Raw genomic sequence first — 17,095 nt, 5'->3', positions numbered from 1 at the left:
AACAAGGGTGGGGGAGCTTGCACAGGAAAGTTTAATATTCCAGAGGCACGGAAGCCTCTGAAGTCTGGGGAGCCACATGAAAAGCAGGTGCCTGTCCGGGCACGCGGACTATCGGAGAGAGGATGGAAGGCTCAGCGCCACAATTACGCATCATCTTGTGACTGATGTGAAAGCTGCCAGGAACCAGGACGCTGCCGCACCGAACTGATTACTCCCTCGAGACAAGCTGCAAAGTGCTGAGTGCCCAGAGCTGCAAAGGGAAAGCAAGTGAATCAGCAAGGGGCATGTCAGTCCCCAAGCACTGGTGTGGTGCAGAGTTATATCAGCATGAAGGTGATGCACCGAGGTGAAAGCAGAGAGATGTTCCTTTGTTTATAAACATGCCAGAGACAACCAGGTTTCTGTGGAAAGTCATTTTATTCCAGAATTCCACACACTCTGTCACAGATCATGCACTTGGACTTTCCCCTTTGCAAATCCACAGCCTCCAGGCCTGGGAGAGATGGGGCATCATCTCTTCACTTCTCACTGCGTGCCCACATGCTAAGAATGAGGGCCCTGATGGCAGCTTGCCAGGGGGCAGAAAGCGGTCTCCTGTTTCCGTAATTGCTTTTAAACATGGGAAAAGAAATCCATCTGACTTGAACGATTAGCAGTGGAGCTCAGCAGCAGTGAAACCCACAGCTGAGCAAGTTGGTCCTCACCCTGTAGTTACAGGGAATAAGACGACAATCTCATGGGAAGCTTGTGTGAGCTAAGCTACAGCAGAACACACGGAGACATTCTTGGAGCTGAGGCAGCCAGCAGCCCAATGCACACCCTGGGCCTCATAACAATCAATCTGTCTCTGAGCCGCTCTGCCAGGAAAGTGGCTGGGAGCTGCCCTTTTCACATTCAGCTTTAGGTTCTCCTGCTCTGTGCTACAGGCTTGACCAGGAAGGAGCCTACCTATAGGTAAGGCAGCCCTCCAGGCTGTACGTCAACATGTGTACTGCATTTAATACTGAAAGGTGCCAGTTTGAAAGACTCTGCAACATTCTGTTCGACCCACAGAGTCAGCAGCATTACTGGAGGTTTCCTGCATACTTAATCCTACACCTTCTTCCCTGCTTCTATTGCCCCTTATACCTGACCCTGCTCTTAAAATACTCCCAGCTGCAGTGTCCCTGTGACCCATCACATCTTTGGCCTTTGTCAGGACTGCCACTGCCAGGGCAGCTATTGCCTGCTGTGGTGGCTGCCTGTAGGAAGTGATCATTTGCCTCCTGAGAACAGGCTTGTGGCTAGCCCAGAGGAGGGCAAAACTGAAGGGAAGAAATGATGGAGATGGTTGATGCAAGTGAAGTGGAGCAGAGTCTACAGAAAAGGCAAAAAGGCAGCTTCAGTCTCCATTTGATACACAAATTGAGCTCAATAGCAGCAAAAAATGGCCATAAAATATTAATTCATTAGGTTGCCAGGAAGAAGTAAAAGCATTCATGTAAAAAATTATATATATATATACATATACAGATATGTGTGTGACAACTGTTCTCAAATCAGCTCAGACAGTGGCTTCCTCCTGTTTCTATCTCACCTTTTTTATATCTAGAGTTTTAATCATTTCCAACCACATTGCTGTTACAATGTGAAGACCACGGTACTGGAGTCAGCACCAAGTGAAGGGTGATAGCATACTGAAGAAATGAGCTTTGGGGGAACTCCTGACAACCCAGTTATTTTAATATTTTTGTTGACCTTCAAGTAATTAAAAACAAGGGGAACTTCCCCCAATAGCCTACAGGCTTTGAGTCTCCTTTGTCTGCTTTTAGGGTAGGAAAGCTGTAATAGGTTAGCCATCAGAAAGGCAGTGGGGGGCAAGGGAAGGAAGAGGGGAAAAAAATCTGGGAACCAGAGTGAAGAGCAATCAACAGTTGACCAACACTCACTGCTGCAAAACTTACAAAACACAAAGTCACACAAACGGGATTCCTGTTAACCTTTGATAGACTACAGACTTTATATACACACACAAACTTCAAAGTACACATCTGGGAGTCTAGAAAATACCAGTGCCCTAAGGATTAAATAATTTAAAATGCAACGTTGCGTTATCACTGTATACAGAATGCTATCTGACACATTAGCTAAAATGGACGGATTGTCCAAGAAAGATGCTCCCTCCCCCATCTCACCAGCACTGCCTCTAAAAAAACCCAGGGTGAAAGACTTCCCTTGGTGGCTCCACTCCTGAAATTCACCTTGAAACTTCTCTGTCAAAGATGGGGGAAGTCCTGAGAGGAAGGGAGGAGAAAAGGAGAAGGATTCCTGCTCCCTCCAAACCCTGCTGCTGCAGTACTCCTCTCCACTGGCTAAGGAGGCTGGACAGCAAGGGGGAAAAAAAGCTGAAAAAGCTGGGAAAAGGCAAATACGTTTCTGTAACAATATCTATGCTGGTCTTTTGAGATACACACATGGTCCCAGACTCAGGGGGACACCTTCTCTCCCACTTCTTGAAGACAGCAGATGGCTTAATGCAGAGTATGAAGAGTCTACAGCCTGAGAGCAGCCATAGACAGGAGCGGGCAGAACTGCACTGCCAACAGGTCCAACCAGACAGAATGGGAAGGTGTGCCCTCACCAGTTTATTAAGAGTATTTGTAAACTGGGAGCACTGGAGAGTCAGCACATGGGAATGAGGAAGGGGATGGACAGCCTCAGTTCTGGGGAGGAGACTAAAACACACAGAGCAGATGGCAAAGCTAATATATTCCTAAATACCAGCTCTGTGTATGTACCCTAACACCAGTGTATGGGACAGACCCTTGCTCATGACACCCGTTCAGTTCTATCACCTTTACAGCCTTAGAGCTGGTGAGAATCTGGCTTGTGTGTGCTTGTTCCAAAGCCCTTTGAGGCATGCAGTCTTGTTTCCACCTCCAGTAAACCAGAACAGCCATAAGCTCTTGGGGAAAGGATGAAAAAAAACAATCCCTATTCCCATGCATGTCTCCCACCCCTCCCCTGTAATCACCCTCTCTTCCTCTAGGCCAGAGACTAAAGAGCTGCCTTGTTCTCCACTCCCGAGGCCATTCCCAGTAGATCTGGCTATGCAGGAACAGCAAGCTCTGCTCCTTCAGCCTCATCACACAGCCAGACCACAAAGGTTCTTTCCTCTCCTGTGACAGCTTCAACAAGAATTGCCCATACAGGAGGTTGTGTTGCAGTAGACCGGACAAATCTTGGCCCTTAATCCTGAACCCAGCTTGCAAAGTATGAGAAGGCTCCGTAGGAGCAGGAGCTGTGGGAATTCTCCAATTTCAAGCTCTATAGCCCTAAATATTGCCAGGGTAATCATTATCCACTTAGAAATACAAAAAGAACCCTATCCAAAATATCTCACTCAGTCTGCCCTGCATGACTGGGCCAAAGGGACATAAAAGAAAGGAAAGTGAGACAGTGTGGGACAGCAGAGAAAAAGAAACGGGGCAAAGTCAGGCTGGAGAAAAATAAACAACCTCAGTGCAAGTCTGCTAAAATCATCACTGGATTTACCAGCCCAGTTCCACCTTCTTCAGACCAAAATGGGCTTGCTGCAGTAAGTGGACTACAGAAGAAAGAAATGCATAGTTTGGTTTACTTTTTTGGTAGACACTTAAACTCAGCAGAATTTACGTGATCTCAGAGCTGCAGTTTTAGCCTCTCTTCCCTAGCCAATGGGTACCTGTTGGGGCAGAGACGGTGGAAATGGACCAGTAGCACCAAGAAATTCAGTGGGAGCACCAACTCCACAGCAGGAATTACTAATGAACCAAAAGGGGGACTGGTGAAGAGAGAGAGAGAGGGAGATAGGGAGAAGTGGAGGAGACATAATTTGTAGTAATCAAAGTCTGCATTGGCTAAACCCTATCAACATTTCTGTAGGTAAGGCCCCATTACGTCTGCAGCAAGACCTCTGGCTCTGACAGAGAGCTGTAGAGAGTGTAGCCCAACTCATCCACTTCTTCGGGGGTGAGCTCTGAAAACAAGTTCACCTTGGGGTTCAGGGCACTAGGGAGGACACCTGCCTCCAAGTAGCCAATCAGCCCCTTCAGTGCCTGCAAGAAGCGATCAGCCAGCATGTCCTGGGACCAGTCGGACTCCTCCTGGGAGAGGTGCAGGATGACATTGGTGAGCTGGCTGGCAGTGAGGTGTCCCAGAGCTGGGTTTAACTTGCACACCGCTTTGAAGATCTTGAGGCACAAGCAGCGGCAGCCAGAATCGCCCTGGTCCAGGGCACGGAGGCGAGCCGTTTCCGCTGGCCGCAGGCTCAGTCGCCACAAGTTGTCATTCTGGGCCAAGCGGTGAGGTTTGGCAACGAGGACGATGTCACCCAGTGTCAGGGATGGTAGAAAGTCAATAAAAAGATGCCGATCTGCATCATACTGGACTTCCAGTGTCAAATCTGCTGGGGGAGCTGCTGGACGGATCACATAGTCCAAGAGACTCCCAATTGCTGGCCAGTTGATGGAGCCAGCTACGACTTTCTCAAAGGTGTCTGCTACAGTTTTGGGAGAAAGGTAACCTCCCACCACACAGCGGTCCCAGTAGCTGCTCCCACGAGGAAAGTACTCTGGGTTTTCTCGACGCACCAAGTAGAAGCCAGGAATGTTCATGATAGTGTCCTCCCCGGGGATACACGACCACAGGTTCTGCTCCAGCATCAGAGGTACAATGAGCTGAATGTGGTCAGCTGTCACTACCTTTCACAAGAGAGAAAAGTTGGTAAGAACAAACTTTCTCTCTCCACATTCATTTTATTCACCACCTTTAGATAGCCTTCTGTCCGAAGGAACCTGGAATAAGGATTCAGCTGTCTCACTCGCCTCTCTGCGTGGGATTCCCAGCCTTCCTTTGTTAAAAGGCACTCTGAAGGACTATTTCCAACCATCAGTGGGATAATTCCAAGGTATAGCCAAAGCTAGTGCTTATGTGGGATGTACTATTTAGAGACCTGACATGGACTGCATACAGATGAATCATTCTGCCTCATATTGCTCTAAGTGCTCCTTGGTTGTGAGATGCAGTTGGCCTAGGGCACGGCAACACCACATGACAATTTAAATAGGAGACAGAGTATTAAGTTTCTAGACAAGCTTCCGTTGCCATGGTTTAATAATCCCATGCTACAGCTAGGTACACTGCCCTCACCTGGTCTGCTACATTGTTTGGAAAAGGTCATTAAAGATCCCTTTTCACCAGTGTGATTAAGACCCCAGGTCTAAATTTCACTGGACACTCCCTGCTGCATTCCAGAGCTGTGACTCAAACAAAGAAGTGTGCCTCTGAATCACTCACTATAGCCATGGGCATCTTGCCATCAGGGAGATATTGCAGCAGGGACTGCTGTCCAATCCAGGTCTGTCATGCATTAAAATAAAATAAAGAGTAGGAAAGACTTACATGAATATACAGGACTTCTAAGGGAATATCATGTATTTGGATGGATATAGAGGGATGGAGAGAAAACAGACATCTACCAGAGAAACAGCAAGAAAAACACAGCTAAAAGGAGAGACAGCAGGGAAGGAAAGAAGGACTGAGATATTTTGGAGAAATAAAACAGCAAAAAGCAAAGGCTTTGCAGACAATGACAGAGCAGCCTGGTCACGCCTGTTCAAACAGCACTGCAGAAATCAAGGCTTGGCTCCACAGTGGGAAAGGCAACACCAGGGGCCTTATTGTTGTGCTGAGCCAGCAGTGCCAACAGGGAAGCCTGAAATGCCCCTGCCTGGTCAGCCTCCTGAATAAGGAGCCATGATGTCGCCAGGCGTTACCTGCAGGTCATCGTAGAGGCTGCCACTGAGGTACATGTCCCGCAGGGGCATGTCCGGCAGCTTGGCGCGCAGGAAGCTGCGCAGCTCCGTGCAGATATCCACGGCCGCCTGCTTGGCCCGAGCCTGCTCGTCCGCCGGGATCGCCACCCGCCGCCGGTAGTACGTGAACAGCTTCTCCTGCAGGGACAGACGAAGGCGGGCCTTCTTCAGCTCCACCTGACTCCTCTTGGCAGATGGCTTGGGCTTTGTGGGTCGAAAACAGTCTGCAAGACAGAAGGAAAACTGTTGAGGTTGCAGCTGATTTCGCTGTGAAGTGTTCCGCAGAATGGAATCTGCAACGCGGAACTGCGGTCTCCTAGGTCCCAAAAAGCTCTCGGCAGACATTTTGCAGGCTTTACGCAGGTACCGCTCCAAAGGGACGTGCTGAGGAACTTCAGAACATACTACTACGAGCATCAGAATGGATTAAAACAAGTTACTAGATTTGAAATTTAGCCAGTCTAACATTGTGTACAAGGATGTAATTTTAATGGCTACGTGGGCAGTATCTCAGCTCAATTCCATCAAAAATTCAGTGCTGTTACCAAAAAGTTCAAAAGCTTCCCGTGTGATGCCAGACCAGTGAATAAAACACTTTTGAACAACCAGCACGATCTCTTTGAGTTTTTAACATTGAAACAGATTATTACAAATTACCAGAGAAACCCAGTCCTGGCTAGCATATGAGATCAGGGAAGATTGTGCCACCTGGAAATGAAATAGTTTTTGGGAGTCTGATCAGCACAGTTATTAGGATGATGAGATGACAGATCCCGGGGCTGTCCCAGCTCAGGCCATCATAGCTCCAGTGATATCCCCTTAAACCTTCACTGGACAAAGACCAGAGTGCCCACTCTGAGGCACCATGCAACAACACAAGATTCACATCGCCATCTGAGTTACTAAAAAAGTCTGACCTGCACAGATTCTCTGAGCCCCTTTTTTTTTGACTGGTTTCCCAAAGAAATAAGTCAATGCTTCCCATCCGTTCCAGATTTCTCTTAACATGGACCAAGAATTTCAGAAGTCAACAACGAGAATGAAAGAGGAATTACAGATCTAAGAGATCTTTGGAAGGGCTGTAATCCCTAAGGGGTGCAGGAGAAACCCCCAAGTCAGTGGCCCCATTAAAGCAATTGGCTGTTGCAGATTTGTTTGGCAATGGGCATTTGGCCACACAGCATGTGAGGAATGGCTGACCAAGCTGCACACAGACCCATCCAGCCCAGCCTCAGCAGCTGCTGTCACTTGTCCCACTGGGTTCTTTTGGACAGATTTGAGCTTTTTTCGTGTAAAGGAAATAATGCACAAAATCACAGGGAGCTGGATTTCACTGCCTATTTATGAAAAAAATTATTTTTCCATATTGAGTTTTAATTTACTTCTAATTGAAGAATTTAAGACACCATCATCAATGTTTTTATTACTCAGTCCATATGCTTGGGGACTCCAATCAAATGATCTAGACCCCATTTAAGACAGCTGTCTAGCTTTTTAATGTTTCCTCAGTAGAAAACCTATTGCCATCCAAATATAACTTCCTTTAAAATAATCTGGAAATCAAGTTAATAGCTTGATTCTGATTTTTAGTTTAAATCTCCAAGTGTAAATCTCTTGAATTGAGTGACCAGGGATAGAAAGTAAAACCATTGAGAAAAAAGAACACATAACAAACACACATAACAAAGCATGGTTGGATTCTAAATTACTGATTATCCCACTCAGAAAGAAAACTACAGGACACTTTCTATAGGCTAATGAAGACAAACTCACTGATAAGCAGCACTAAACAAGGAAACATCAATCCAGAAATTACTTGGAAAATGGTAGGAATAATATAGGAAATACTGATATAAATTGCTAATACATTCACAGCTTGAATACTCCCCCCCTTAAAAAGATGCAAGCAAACTGGTATGAAAGGCAACAAAGTACTTGAAAGCAAGGGAATAGCTTTCTATGAGGGAAGATTAGGTATTCAGATTTAAAGGGAAAAAATGAAAGAGAATAAAGCTTAGCACCAAGAAGTCATGAGAGGAACAAAGAGTGCAAATAGATGACTATTATTGACTAGTTCCCAATGCCAGTTCTGATTCTTGAAGTTACCAGTGGACCTACTTAAAAGAAAAACATAAAAATCCTGGCCAGACAGAGTATTTTCTTCCCTGCATTCTTTTAAACAAATACAGGGTTTATAGGCCTGGATGAGTCTGTGATGCAGGAGTATGACCGTGCCTCTTACCTGTGTCTGCAGCTGAAGGATCAGTGGGAAGGGTCTGCAGGGAGCGGCTGAGGCTGGTCTTCATGTCCTGGGTCAGCAGGCGTGAAGAGGAGCCCAGCCAGTTTGGCTCTTCCCAGCTTCTCTTTCCCGACTGGCTCAAGCGAGTGGGGCTGCTGGGAGCACTGATTGCCCGGTCGTACATCTAAACCAAGAACAGTTTGAGTGACCGAGGGCTCGCGTTTTATGCAGGCCATCGTCAGTACCCCGGCTCCTTTCGCTGGCCCCTCGCCCCTCCCCGTGGCCCCGGCGCTCACCCGCTTGACGGCCAGCGTGGCGATGCCCAGCATGGCGGCGCCCCCCACGCCCAGCACCAGCCGCGCGTTGGACAGCACGAAGTCGATGGCTGTGCCGATGCCGTTGTCATCCTTCTTCCCCTTGCGCTGCCCAGCGCCTGCCATCTTACCTGCAAGGAGCGGGAGCGTTACGCGCGCGGCCCAGAACGCCCGGCCCTGCCGGCTCACCCCCTTCTCCCACACCTCACACCCCCTGCTCCCGGGGTCTTACCACAGGAAGGGAGCACCTGACCCTGCAGCCTCTTTGATTATGTTCCCTCAAAGAGCTGCCTATTCTCAGAAGTGCCAGGACAGGACTGACCAAGCAACGAACACATCCAAATTTGATGTGAGCTTTCTAATAATTGAATAGGTTTCATGAAAGAAAGTAGAATTTACTTCCGCAATATTTTGCAATGAAATCCTGCATATTAAGCAAAACCCTATAACCATCCAGCTATTCTTCTTTTAATTTGTGCTTCTCAACCGAAGCACAGCCAATTTACTTTCTAATTTCTAATGTAACAAGTGTAATTTTGCTCACAGACAAGGCACTACATGGTTGGCCAACTGTTTGTCTGGAACAAAGCAGAATCTTCCCCAAGAACTGACAGGCAGTCTCAGAGCTTCCACTCCCAGATTAAATTCTGAACTGTGTCCAATCCCAGATACTTCAAAGACACCCAAGAATCAAGAGTAGAGATCACAACACATCATAAAGGTAACAGCTCCCTTGCCTTCATTTGATGTTTATTCCTGCCCTCGAGGCTGGTGGGTTTGACTCTACGACAAATCATGTAGAACATTGATATGAGTATTTTCTTACATGTGTACTTTTGTGTCCTCCAATTTCCATTTAACCTGACCTTGAGATTTAAATTTAAAGAGTCTCTCTGGCCAACGTGGCCTCAAGCTGTGCTGGGGAAGGCTCAGGCTGGACATCAGGAGGAATTTCCTCATAGAAAGGGTGATTAGACATTGGAATAGGCTGCCCGGGGAGGTAACGGAGTCACCATCCCTGGGGGTGTTTAACCTGGATGTGATACTCAGTGCCACGGTCTAGTTACAAGGTGGTCATCAGTCAAAGATAGGACTCAATGATCTCATAGGTCTTTTCCAACCTAAATGATTCTGTGATCCTGTAAAATAGACCTTACCACCACTGCACCCATAGGTGGATCCCCAGTGAACCTACATGAAAACACCAAGGAACTCTTTCACTGTGGCTTGAGGTCTGTTTTCTGAGTCAGTGTCCAAGATTCTGAGCCAGCCTGCCTGCCTGATTGGGGTGGTTTAAAACTGCCCTTTGTTTTTTCTAAAGCCAAGCCAGGGGGGACGTTCCTGCCTGGATGAACCAAGAATATATTCACTTGTCATCCCCAAGCAGAAAAATCCCTACATTTTTGCAGAGCTCACTGTAACAGCAGCAAGAAGAACGCGGTTATATCATTGGAAATGACCTACCTGTGACCTAATGCATTTGTGAAGAGAACAGGAGAGCCCTCCTTGTGTGCCTGTGGAAGCACCTTCAGGACTTCTTCAAGAAAGTGGTGGGTAGTGAGTGTTAATCATCTCTTCTGGCTGGCGAGGGGATTTTGGAAAGAAGAGGGAGGTAAGTGGGACCAGTGGGAGCTACAGGGAATCTCTAAACCAGGCCCCCGAGCCTGCTCTGCAGGAAAGCCTGCCCCTTCTCCAGCTGCCTTTCCTTGTCCTCCAGCCGCTGCAGCCCCTGGTTCCGGCGGAACTCGCGGCGGATGGAGGCGAGGTAGAAGTCCCGGTCGGTGTAGCGCAGGCCGCGGCCGCGACGCAGCAGAGCCCGGTACAGAGTCAGCACCGCCTCCCGGGACCACGGGGCCATGGGGAACAAGTGTGCGGCGCGGGCGGGCGGGCGACCTGCAGAGGAGTGACCGAGGGCGGGATCCGGGTCAGCTCTTCCCGAGGGACCCACCGGCCGCCTCCTGCCGCTCCGTGGCGGGCCCCGCTCGGTGCCGGGGCCGCCGGTCCAACGGCGCGGGGTAACGGCCCGGGCGGGGCGCGGGGGCCGCTGCAGCCCCGCGGGAGGAGCGCGCCCGCCCCGCACTCACCGGGCTGCGCGCGGGGCCGCTCCGGCGCCGCTCCCGGGGTCACCCAGCGCCGCCGCGCTTCCGCTTCCGGGGCCGCGCCCCCGAGCCCGCCAATCGCAGCGCCGGCGCCGCGGGCAGCGAGCCGCGCGCGCCTGAGGCGGCGGCGGCGCGGCGCTGGCGCCCCCTGGCGGCCGGGAGGGGAACTGCCCGCGCCCGTCCCAGGCCGGAGCCCGGGATGCTCCCGGCTCCCGGGATGCTCCCGGCTCCCGGGAAGCTCCCGGCTCCCGGGAAGCTCCCGGCTCCCGGGAAGGTCCCGCTGGCAGCCGCGGCTCGGTGTGCTGTGGCACAGCGCGCTGGGCTGCCGGCCCCGGGACAGAACGTGTGTGCGCTGCGCCACGTCACGGAATCACGGATTAAAAAACGGAATCAGGTTAAAAAAGCCCTCTGAGATCGTGGAGTGCAGCCTCTGACCGAACACCACCTTGGCAGCCAGGCCATGGCACTGAGTGCCACGTCCAGTCTTCCCTTAAACGCCTCCAGGGACGGTGACTCCACCACCTCCCTGGGCAGCCCATCCCAATGCCCAATCACCCTTTCTGTGAAGAAATTCCTCCTAATGTCCAACCCGAACCTCCCCTGGCAGAGGGAAGTGGGTCGATGCTGATCTCAAGGGACTTCTGGGATGCTTTTTACAGACTAACTTATCAAATTCAAGCTCCTTATCTTTGCCTCCAAGGAACCCCCAAGAGACCAGGGCCTGGTCTGGAAGCCTCAAGGCTCCAGGAGAAGGGCAGTAGCTGGCAGCCTCTCTGGGGTCTGCTTGAGCTGATGGAAGGAGACACCCAAAGCCAGAACCTTTTGCCCCTCTTTCCAGGTGCAAATCCCACTTTTCCGTTCTCACCTTCTCTACTATATGTCTACCCTGGGGCATATATTTTTCTCCTTAGCCATCCCCTCCTCTCCAGGTCCTACCTAAATATACAACATAATGTGCTGTGCATCCCCAGGAGGGGAGGGTGAGAGAAAGAGCAAATGGTGTGTGACAGAGGAGAGCCACGTCACTTCGCACACTTCTCAGCGACACCAGATATGACAGTGATAGAACTGAACAGGAAGAAAAACAGAAGCTCCGGACTGGCTCACTCTGTGCCAATCTCCTCTTGTTCATTTCCTTTCTGCGATAAACAACCCCAATCGTCTTGATCTCTCTGTGAGCAAATTTGCCATGCCCCTAATCAGCCCTTTCTGAGAAGGGCTTACTTGAACTGCAGACAGTATTCCCAGAGAGGCCGTGCTAGTGATTTACATAATAGCATTATCATATTTTCCATATTATTCTCTCCTTCTTCCTCCTGCATGCTAATATTTTGTGTGGTTTTTTTTTTAACCTGCAGCTACTCTCAGAGCCACGGGTTGTGTGACATCCATGTTCTTTCTTGGCTTCTGAAGAACATCTGGAGCTTTTTAATTCTTATGTGCAATTAGTTTTCTCTCTTCTGACCTTGCACATACCCAGTTGATGCTTGTCAAATATGTGGTGTTGCCAATTTGCCACATTTGCATTTTCCTCAGTCCTTTTTGATCTCCTCAAGAGTCAATAGCTTTGAATCATCTTTAAAAAATGTCTGGTATATTGCTCATCTTTGTTTCCAGCTCATCAGTTCATATACTGGGCTATCCAAGACCTCAGAGGTAGCATTTGTTTTCCCTACACTTAACCTGATGCCAGAATGAAAATCAATCTTTGAACCTTCCTCCCGGCTTCCTGCCTCCTCCTTGGGTTGCTAATTCTCAGAAATACTTCCCTTCTCACAAGAGGGCTCTGTCACACCTGGGCAGGTGTGCTGACAAGCCCAGTCCCCAAAACTCTCAAGTCTGGATCAAAACTTGAGCAGCCCCATGTGGCAAACCCCTGGTGCACTACCAATGGGATCTGCCGGGTCAGGCTGAGCAGCGATGGACTTCCCTGCTGCCCTCCTGCCATGGCAACCAAGGACTGCCGCCTCCATAAGCGCCCCCTCCCCAGCCTGGCCCCCTTGGGTTGTGCCTGTTTTGGTGTTTCTCTCTGTTCTTTCCCCCCCAGGCTGGCTGCCAGCTCCCGGGCCCCTGGCCAGCAGCTGCGTGTGCGTGTTGTGAGCTCCTCCACCCACACTGTGCAGTGCTTCCAAAGTGCCCCAGCCCTGGCAGGGACGTCACTCGCAGTGCCCACTGCCCAACGTGGGCTGCCCATGTGTGGGCAGGGGCTTCAACCAGCCCCTTCTCTCTTGCAAAGAGGAGGGAGAGTGTCAGGGCTGAGCAGCACATGACCAACACCACCCCAGCTGCCGTGTGAGTGCCGGACCTCTGGTGACATGTTGGGGGCTGTACACTTGAACTCTACCTTGAGACAGTGAAGCAGGATCCCCCCGTCTCCAGGGTTTCCCAAACTCTGTTGACCTGCTGCACGCAGCTGCTGGGACCCACCCAGCACCCCCAGAGACTTGTGCTGCCCTGAGGGGATGCCTGCCCCAGTGCCCCAATGCCTGCAGAACCCTGTTGCCTGGTGGCTTCTTTGCCCATGGACTCACTGGGAATGGGGTTTCCCCTGTGACTCCAACCTGTGTCACTGTAAGAGAGGGAATTTACTTGCCCTGACTGGGCAAGGTGCAGGCAGAGAGGAGGGAGTACACCTCTGCTGTGCTCCTGGAGAACAATAACAACCTTTGTTACTCGAAATGACCAAGTGAGCTTGAAATATCAAAGGCAGCAAGTGTGACAGGGCACAATAACCCATGCTGTTACCCGGAATAAGACTAAGACATCCCCTGCTGTCCCCCGTCTCCTTAGGAGTCTCCAGAGCTGCCACTCCTCTGCCGGTCTTCTCATGCTTGCAGCCAGTCCTCCCACGCAAGCAGCCACTGCCACAGGCTTTGATGGCTACCAAAAGCAGCAAATGGCTGCCCCTGAGCCCGGCTTGCAGCCAAGTGCCATGCCCAAGGCTCCCCACCACCCGTGTTGCAAGGGCAGGACCATTCCCAGCCAGAGAGACATCCCTGTGCTGCCTGTCACCAGCCAGCAAACCCTCCCGGGACAGCAGGGAGGTGAATGTGACCCTTGGAGCTGCAAAAGGCATCCTGGAGGGGCTCTGCAGGGATGGGAAACAAACTGTGCTTGGAAGCAGAAGGCGGGTCTCTTAGAGGAGCCAGAAAGCAGTTCTAAAATGCGAGAGGGAAGATGGATAGTGACCCACCAATGCTACCTGAGCTTGAGCTTAATATCCTTATTATCTTCTAGCAAATGGACCTTGCAGGAGGCCTTTTGGCAGTCTCAGCCCTGTTCAACAGCTCTGTTTAATTGCAGCCCTATTTCTTTATTTTTCTCGAGCAGTTGCAAGGATTAATGGCATTTGTACTTCTGCTCTCCAGCTGTGACAAGGCAGGAGGAGCCGAGGGCCAAGGGTGGCACAGGTGGCTTCATTCCCTGAAGCCCCAGCAGCTTTGATGTTGAGTGCATGTGGGAAGGAAGACAGGTGGTGAGGGAGGAGAGACCATTGATATGCAGCCACCTTTCAAGGAGCATTCCTGATTTAGAGCCGAGACCCACATTTTAGTAGGGACAGCACGGGAAGCCATGCTCAGAGTATGTTTTTGACAGGGGGAAGAAAGGAAAGGTCCCAGCCTTGCTGCGGCTGAAATGGGGCTTTTCAGATCCCCAACCTTCCATCTCTGCAGTGCAGGCGGCTGCAAACACTGTCAGCAGCGAGTGGTCTCCTGTGTGAAGCAGAGCTGCTGTCCCCGTGAGGAGGACACTGAGGAGGCTCAGTTTTATTACCCAACACACTGAAATTGCTTCTGTAGTACTTTTACAACTGGTCTGTGCCCACCTTCACTCTCCGCACGACTCGTGTTTCTTCAACCAAATTTCCCCATGGCTGGGTTTGCTGGGGACTCATTACTCCCTGACTAGTAAGATTCCATCCCCTGGCCTCCCCCACCCCATTTTTCACTTTGCACCAGCTGCATGCTGCAAGAGGTTTACAGGGCCGTTCAGAGACCCTGCTTTTTTGAGTGCTGTTGTCCTTGCAATCTTGCATCACTACAACAGCTCCTGTTTTCTGCAAGGGAAGTGTCTGCAGAGAGCAGGGGGCTTACAACTGGTGGTACCACCTGCCTGGGCTGAGCTGCACATGCTGACCTTGGGCTTTCTCGTGCTCCTTTGTGTGCTGTGCGCTGGGATGAGGGCCCTTCCGGCGTGAAAGTGGGATTTTGGTTTGTGTAAGGGTTATATGGACTCCAGCTCAGGTGTGGTTTGGTCCCATGTACATGTAGAGCACCCGAGAAGGGCATGGCTGCTGTATCCTGCTGCTTCTCTTCTTTCTCTAACCAAAGGCACCTATTGCACACCTTGCCCCATTAAGTCACGGGCCCTTAGATAGATTTCTGTCCCATTTGCCTGGTTTTGGTTTTGCCCTAGTCTGACATTCACTTCTGGGTAACAGTTTGAGACAAATGCTTTAAAAACACTGCAAAGCAAAAAGAACTGGGCAGATGTTTTCTACATTCTTTTATTTTTGTGTGTATGCCTGGCTCTTAGTAAGTGTCGGGGGGGGGGGAAATGATATAACTGATGATTTGTTTCTCTCTCTTTGGAAGAAGTCCAGACTGTAGAACAGGGCTAAAATGCCAGGAAAGAGTTTGCTGCATAAAGGCAGGCTTACGTTATTTGATTTTGTACATTCCTTGGATAACATATTTTCTTTAATTTGAGATCCTGGAGAAGTCATTTTACATCTTTATTCAGCACAGCTTATTTGCTCTTCTTAGTTTTCCTTATTTTTAGAAAGGTGAAGTGTGTTCCCAAATTAAATCATTACTGGGGTGGACTTCAGCCAAGAGGATCCATGGTTCAAGCCATAAGGCACACGAAACGTAAGAGCAAAACAATGGAGTTTTACATTGTGTTTTGTTTGGCAGGGTGAGGACAGATATGGCCTTGAAAGATTCGTATTCTTACACAGCTATAATATATTTTAAAAGACAGTAAGGACTATCTCCATTTCTCACTTTGCTTAAAAAAAATAAGCACACACAGAAATGCTGAAAATGTTGGGATTGCCAGATTCTCCTTAGTTCCAAGTAAAGGTTCATGCCTGGGGATCTCAGAGATGCTTACAGTAACGTCCCAAACATTAGCTGAAGTGGGCTGATCCTTTACCTTTTTGCTGATGTGCTTGTCCCTGCTGCAGCTACAAGGGCAGAGCTTGCAGCAGCCTGGCCCCAAGCCAGGCTCCTCAACCAAGCACCCATGGATTATATTCCATATGTCAGCCTCTCACTTCAGTGATTTGGAGCCCCTTCTCCAGATGGGACAGTTTTGCAGCAACAGAGCAAAGCCCTGCAAAGCTTGCTCCCAGGTGAAAGTTTGACAGAGCATGTCCAGGAGCCACAGGAACACGTACCACTGCCAGGAAGCAAGAACATGCCTCCCTTCTGCCATGGCTGTGGCCAAATCCTCTCTGTGGCGGTGCTGTGGAAAGCAGGGCAGCCAGTGCCTGCAGCTGTGGGCACGTGAGCATGAAGCCATTTGCTGGTGACGCTCTCCAGGGCTGGGGTGACTCTCCCTGGCTGCTCCACAGGCTGCCTGCCAGCCAGCTGAGACCTCGCTGCTGCCCCAGCTGAGCTGCTAAAGCAGTGAGATTTAGAAGCATAATATAAAATTGGACTAATAATTAAAAATTGACTGGCCCTGCTAAGCAGTACATTAAAACGTGTCCGTACACAGGGAATGAACGTATCCCAGCAACAAAAACAAACAGCTGGCAAAATGGGGTCTGGTATCCCCTTTCCAGCTTTCCGAAAGGTGTCTTAAGTTTATAATGAAGTCACTTTGTTTCCAAGCACGCTGGTGTTTGGAAACAGCATGTCCATCCCTTTAACAGCCAACCGATAGGCAGCAACCAGGAATCAGCTGGAGCCAACCCCTCCGTGAGCCAGAGACAGAGGGTCCCTAACAGCCTCCCCACTGAGCAGTGTTGTACAGTGCCCAGGATGAGCACCAGGCATCCATGGCAAAGAGAAAGAGCTTGGGAGAAACCACTGACTTCCAGGCAGGGCACGCCAGAGCTCCTCCATCCTGCATCACCGCATCCAACACCTGCTGGGGTACTGAAATTCTGCAAAACATGCAGGAGTGCTTGGCATCAGATGGCTCGCAGGCTCCTGGTTCAATATGGTGCTTAAAGCTCTGTATCCATACCTAGGATGGATATGGTGTGTTGAGGGACCCTCTGAGCTGGTATACGGGGCTTGTGGTATGGCCACATGCTCCTCACTGCTCCTGCAAATGAAGGTCTCCACCCTAGACTGTTTTGTCCAAGACTTAACCCCTCTCGCTCACAAAGGCACTTAGCAGAAGCTCGTGCTTTCCAGGAAAAAAAGGTCTTTTAAAACCTCACAAGAAACAAAAGAAATGCCATTTACATTACCTTTTAAAATAATATGTCAGTAAAGGTTTTGTGTTAGAGGCAAGAAAAACAACGTGGGAGAACCTTTGACCTTGTCAACTCTCATTTCTTGGTCTATGCTTATAGACTTACACTCCCCCTCTTGAAAAACTGAAAGTTCAAGCATGCTGGTCCATCAACTATTTTTATATTATCCCCTGTTG

At 49.9% G+C, this 17,095-nt stretch overlaps 1 protein-coding gene across 2 annotated transcripts; it reads right to left on the bottom strand.

Moving 5' to 3' along the window:
- Nucleotides 1–398: 398 nt before the first annotated feature.
- MIEF1 (mitochondrial elongation factor 1) lies at nt 399–10,034 on the bottom strand. 2 transcript variants are annotated; one of them, XM_032105350.1, is made up of 5 exons: nt 9,852–10,034; nt 8,370–8,518; nt 8,077–8,257; nt 5,796–6,058; nt 399–4,721 (listed from the first exon to the last, which is right to left on the bottom strand). In XM_032105350.1, exons 2-5 carry the CDS (start codon nt 8,511–8,513, stop codon nt 3,915–3,917), a joined length of 1,395 nt encoding a protein of 464 aa, XP_031961241.1. In that variant the 5' UTR covers nt 8,514–8,518; nt 9,852–10,034; the 3' UTR covers nt 399–3,914. The 2 variants fall into 2 exon arrangements, with proteins under 2 accessions (XP_031961241.1, XP_031961242.1); XM_032105351.1 differs by lacking the exon at nt 8,370–8,518.
- Between the last annotated feature and the right edge of the window lie 7,061 nt (nt 10,035–17,095).

Source organism: Corvus moneduloides, chromosome 4 (genome assembly GCF_009650955.1).
Source record: "Corvus moneduloides isolate bCorMon1 chromosome 4, bCorMon1.pri, whole genome shotgun sequence".
Classification (NCBI taxonomy): domain Eukaryota; kingdom Metazoa; phylum Chordata; class Aves; order Passeriformes; family Corvidae; genus Corvus; species Corvus moneduloides.
This window is presented reverse-complemented; position numbering and strand designations above follow the sequence as displayed.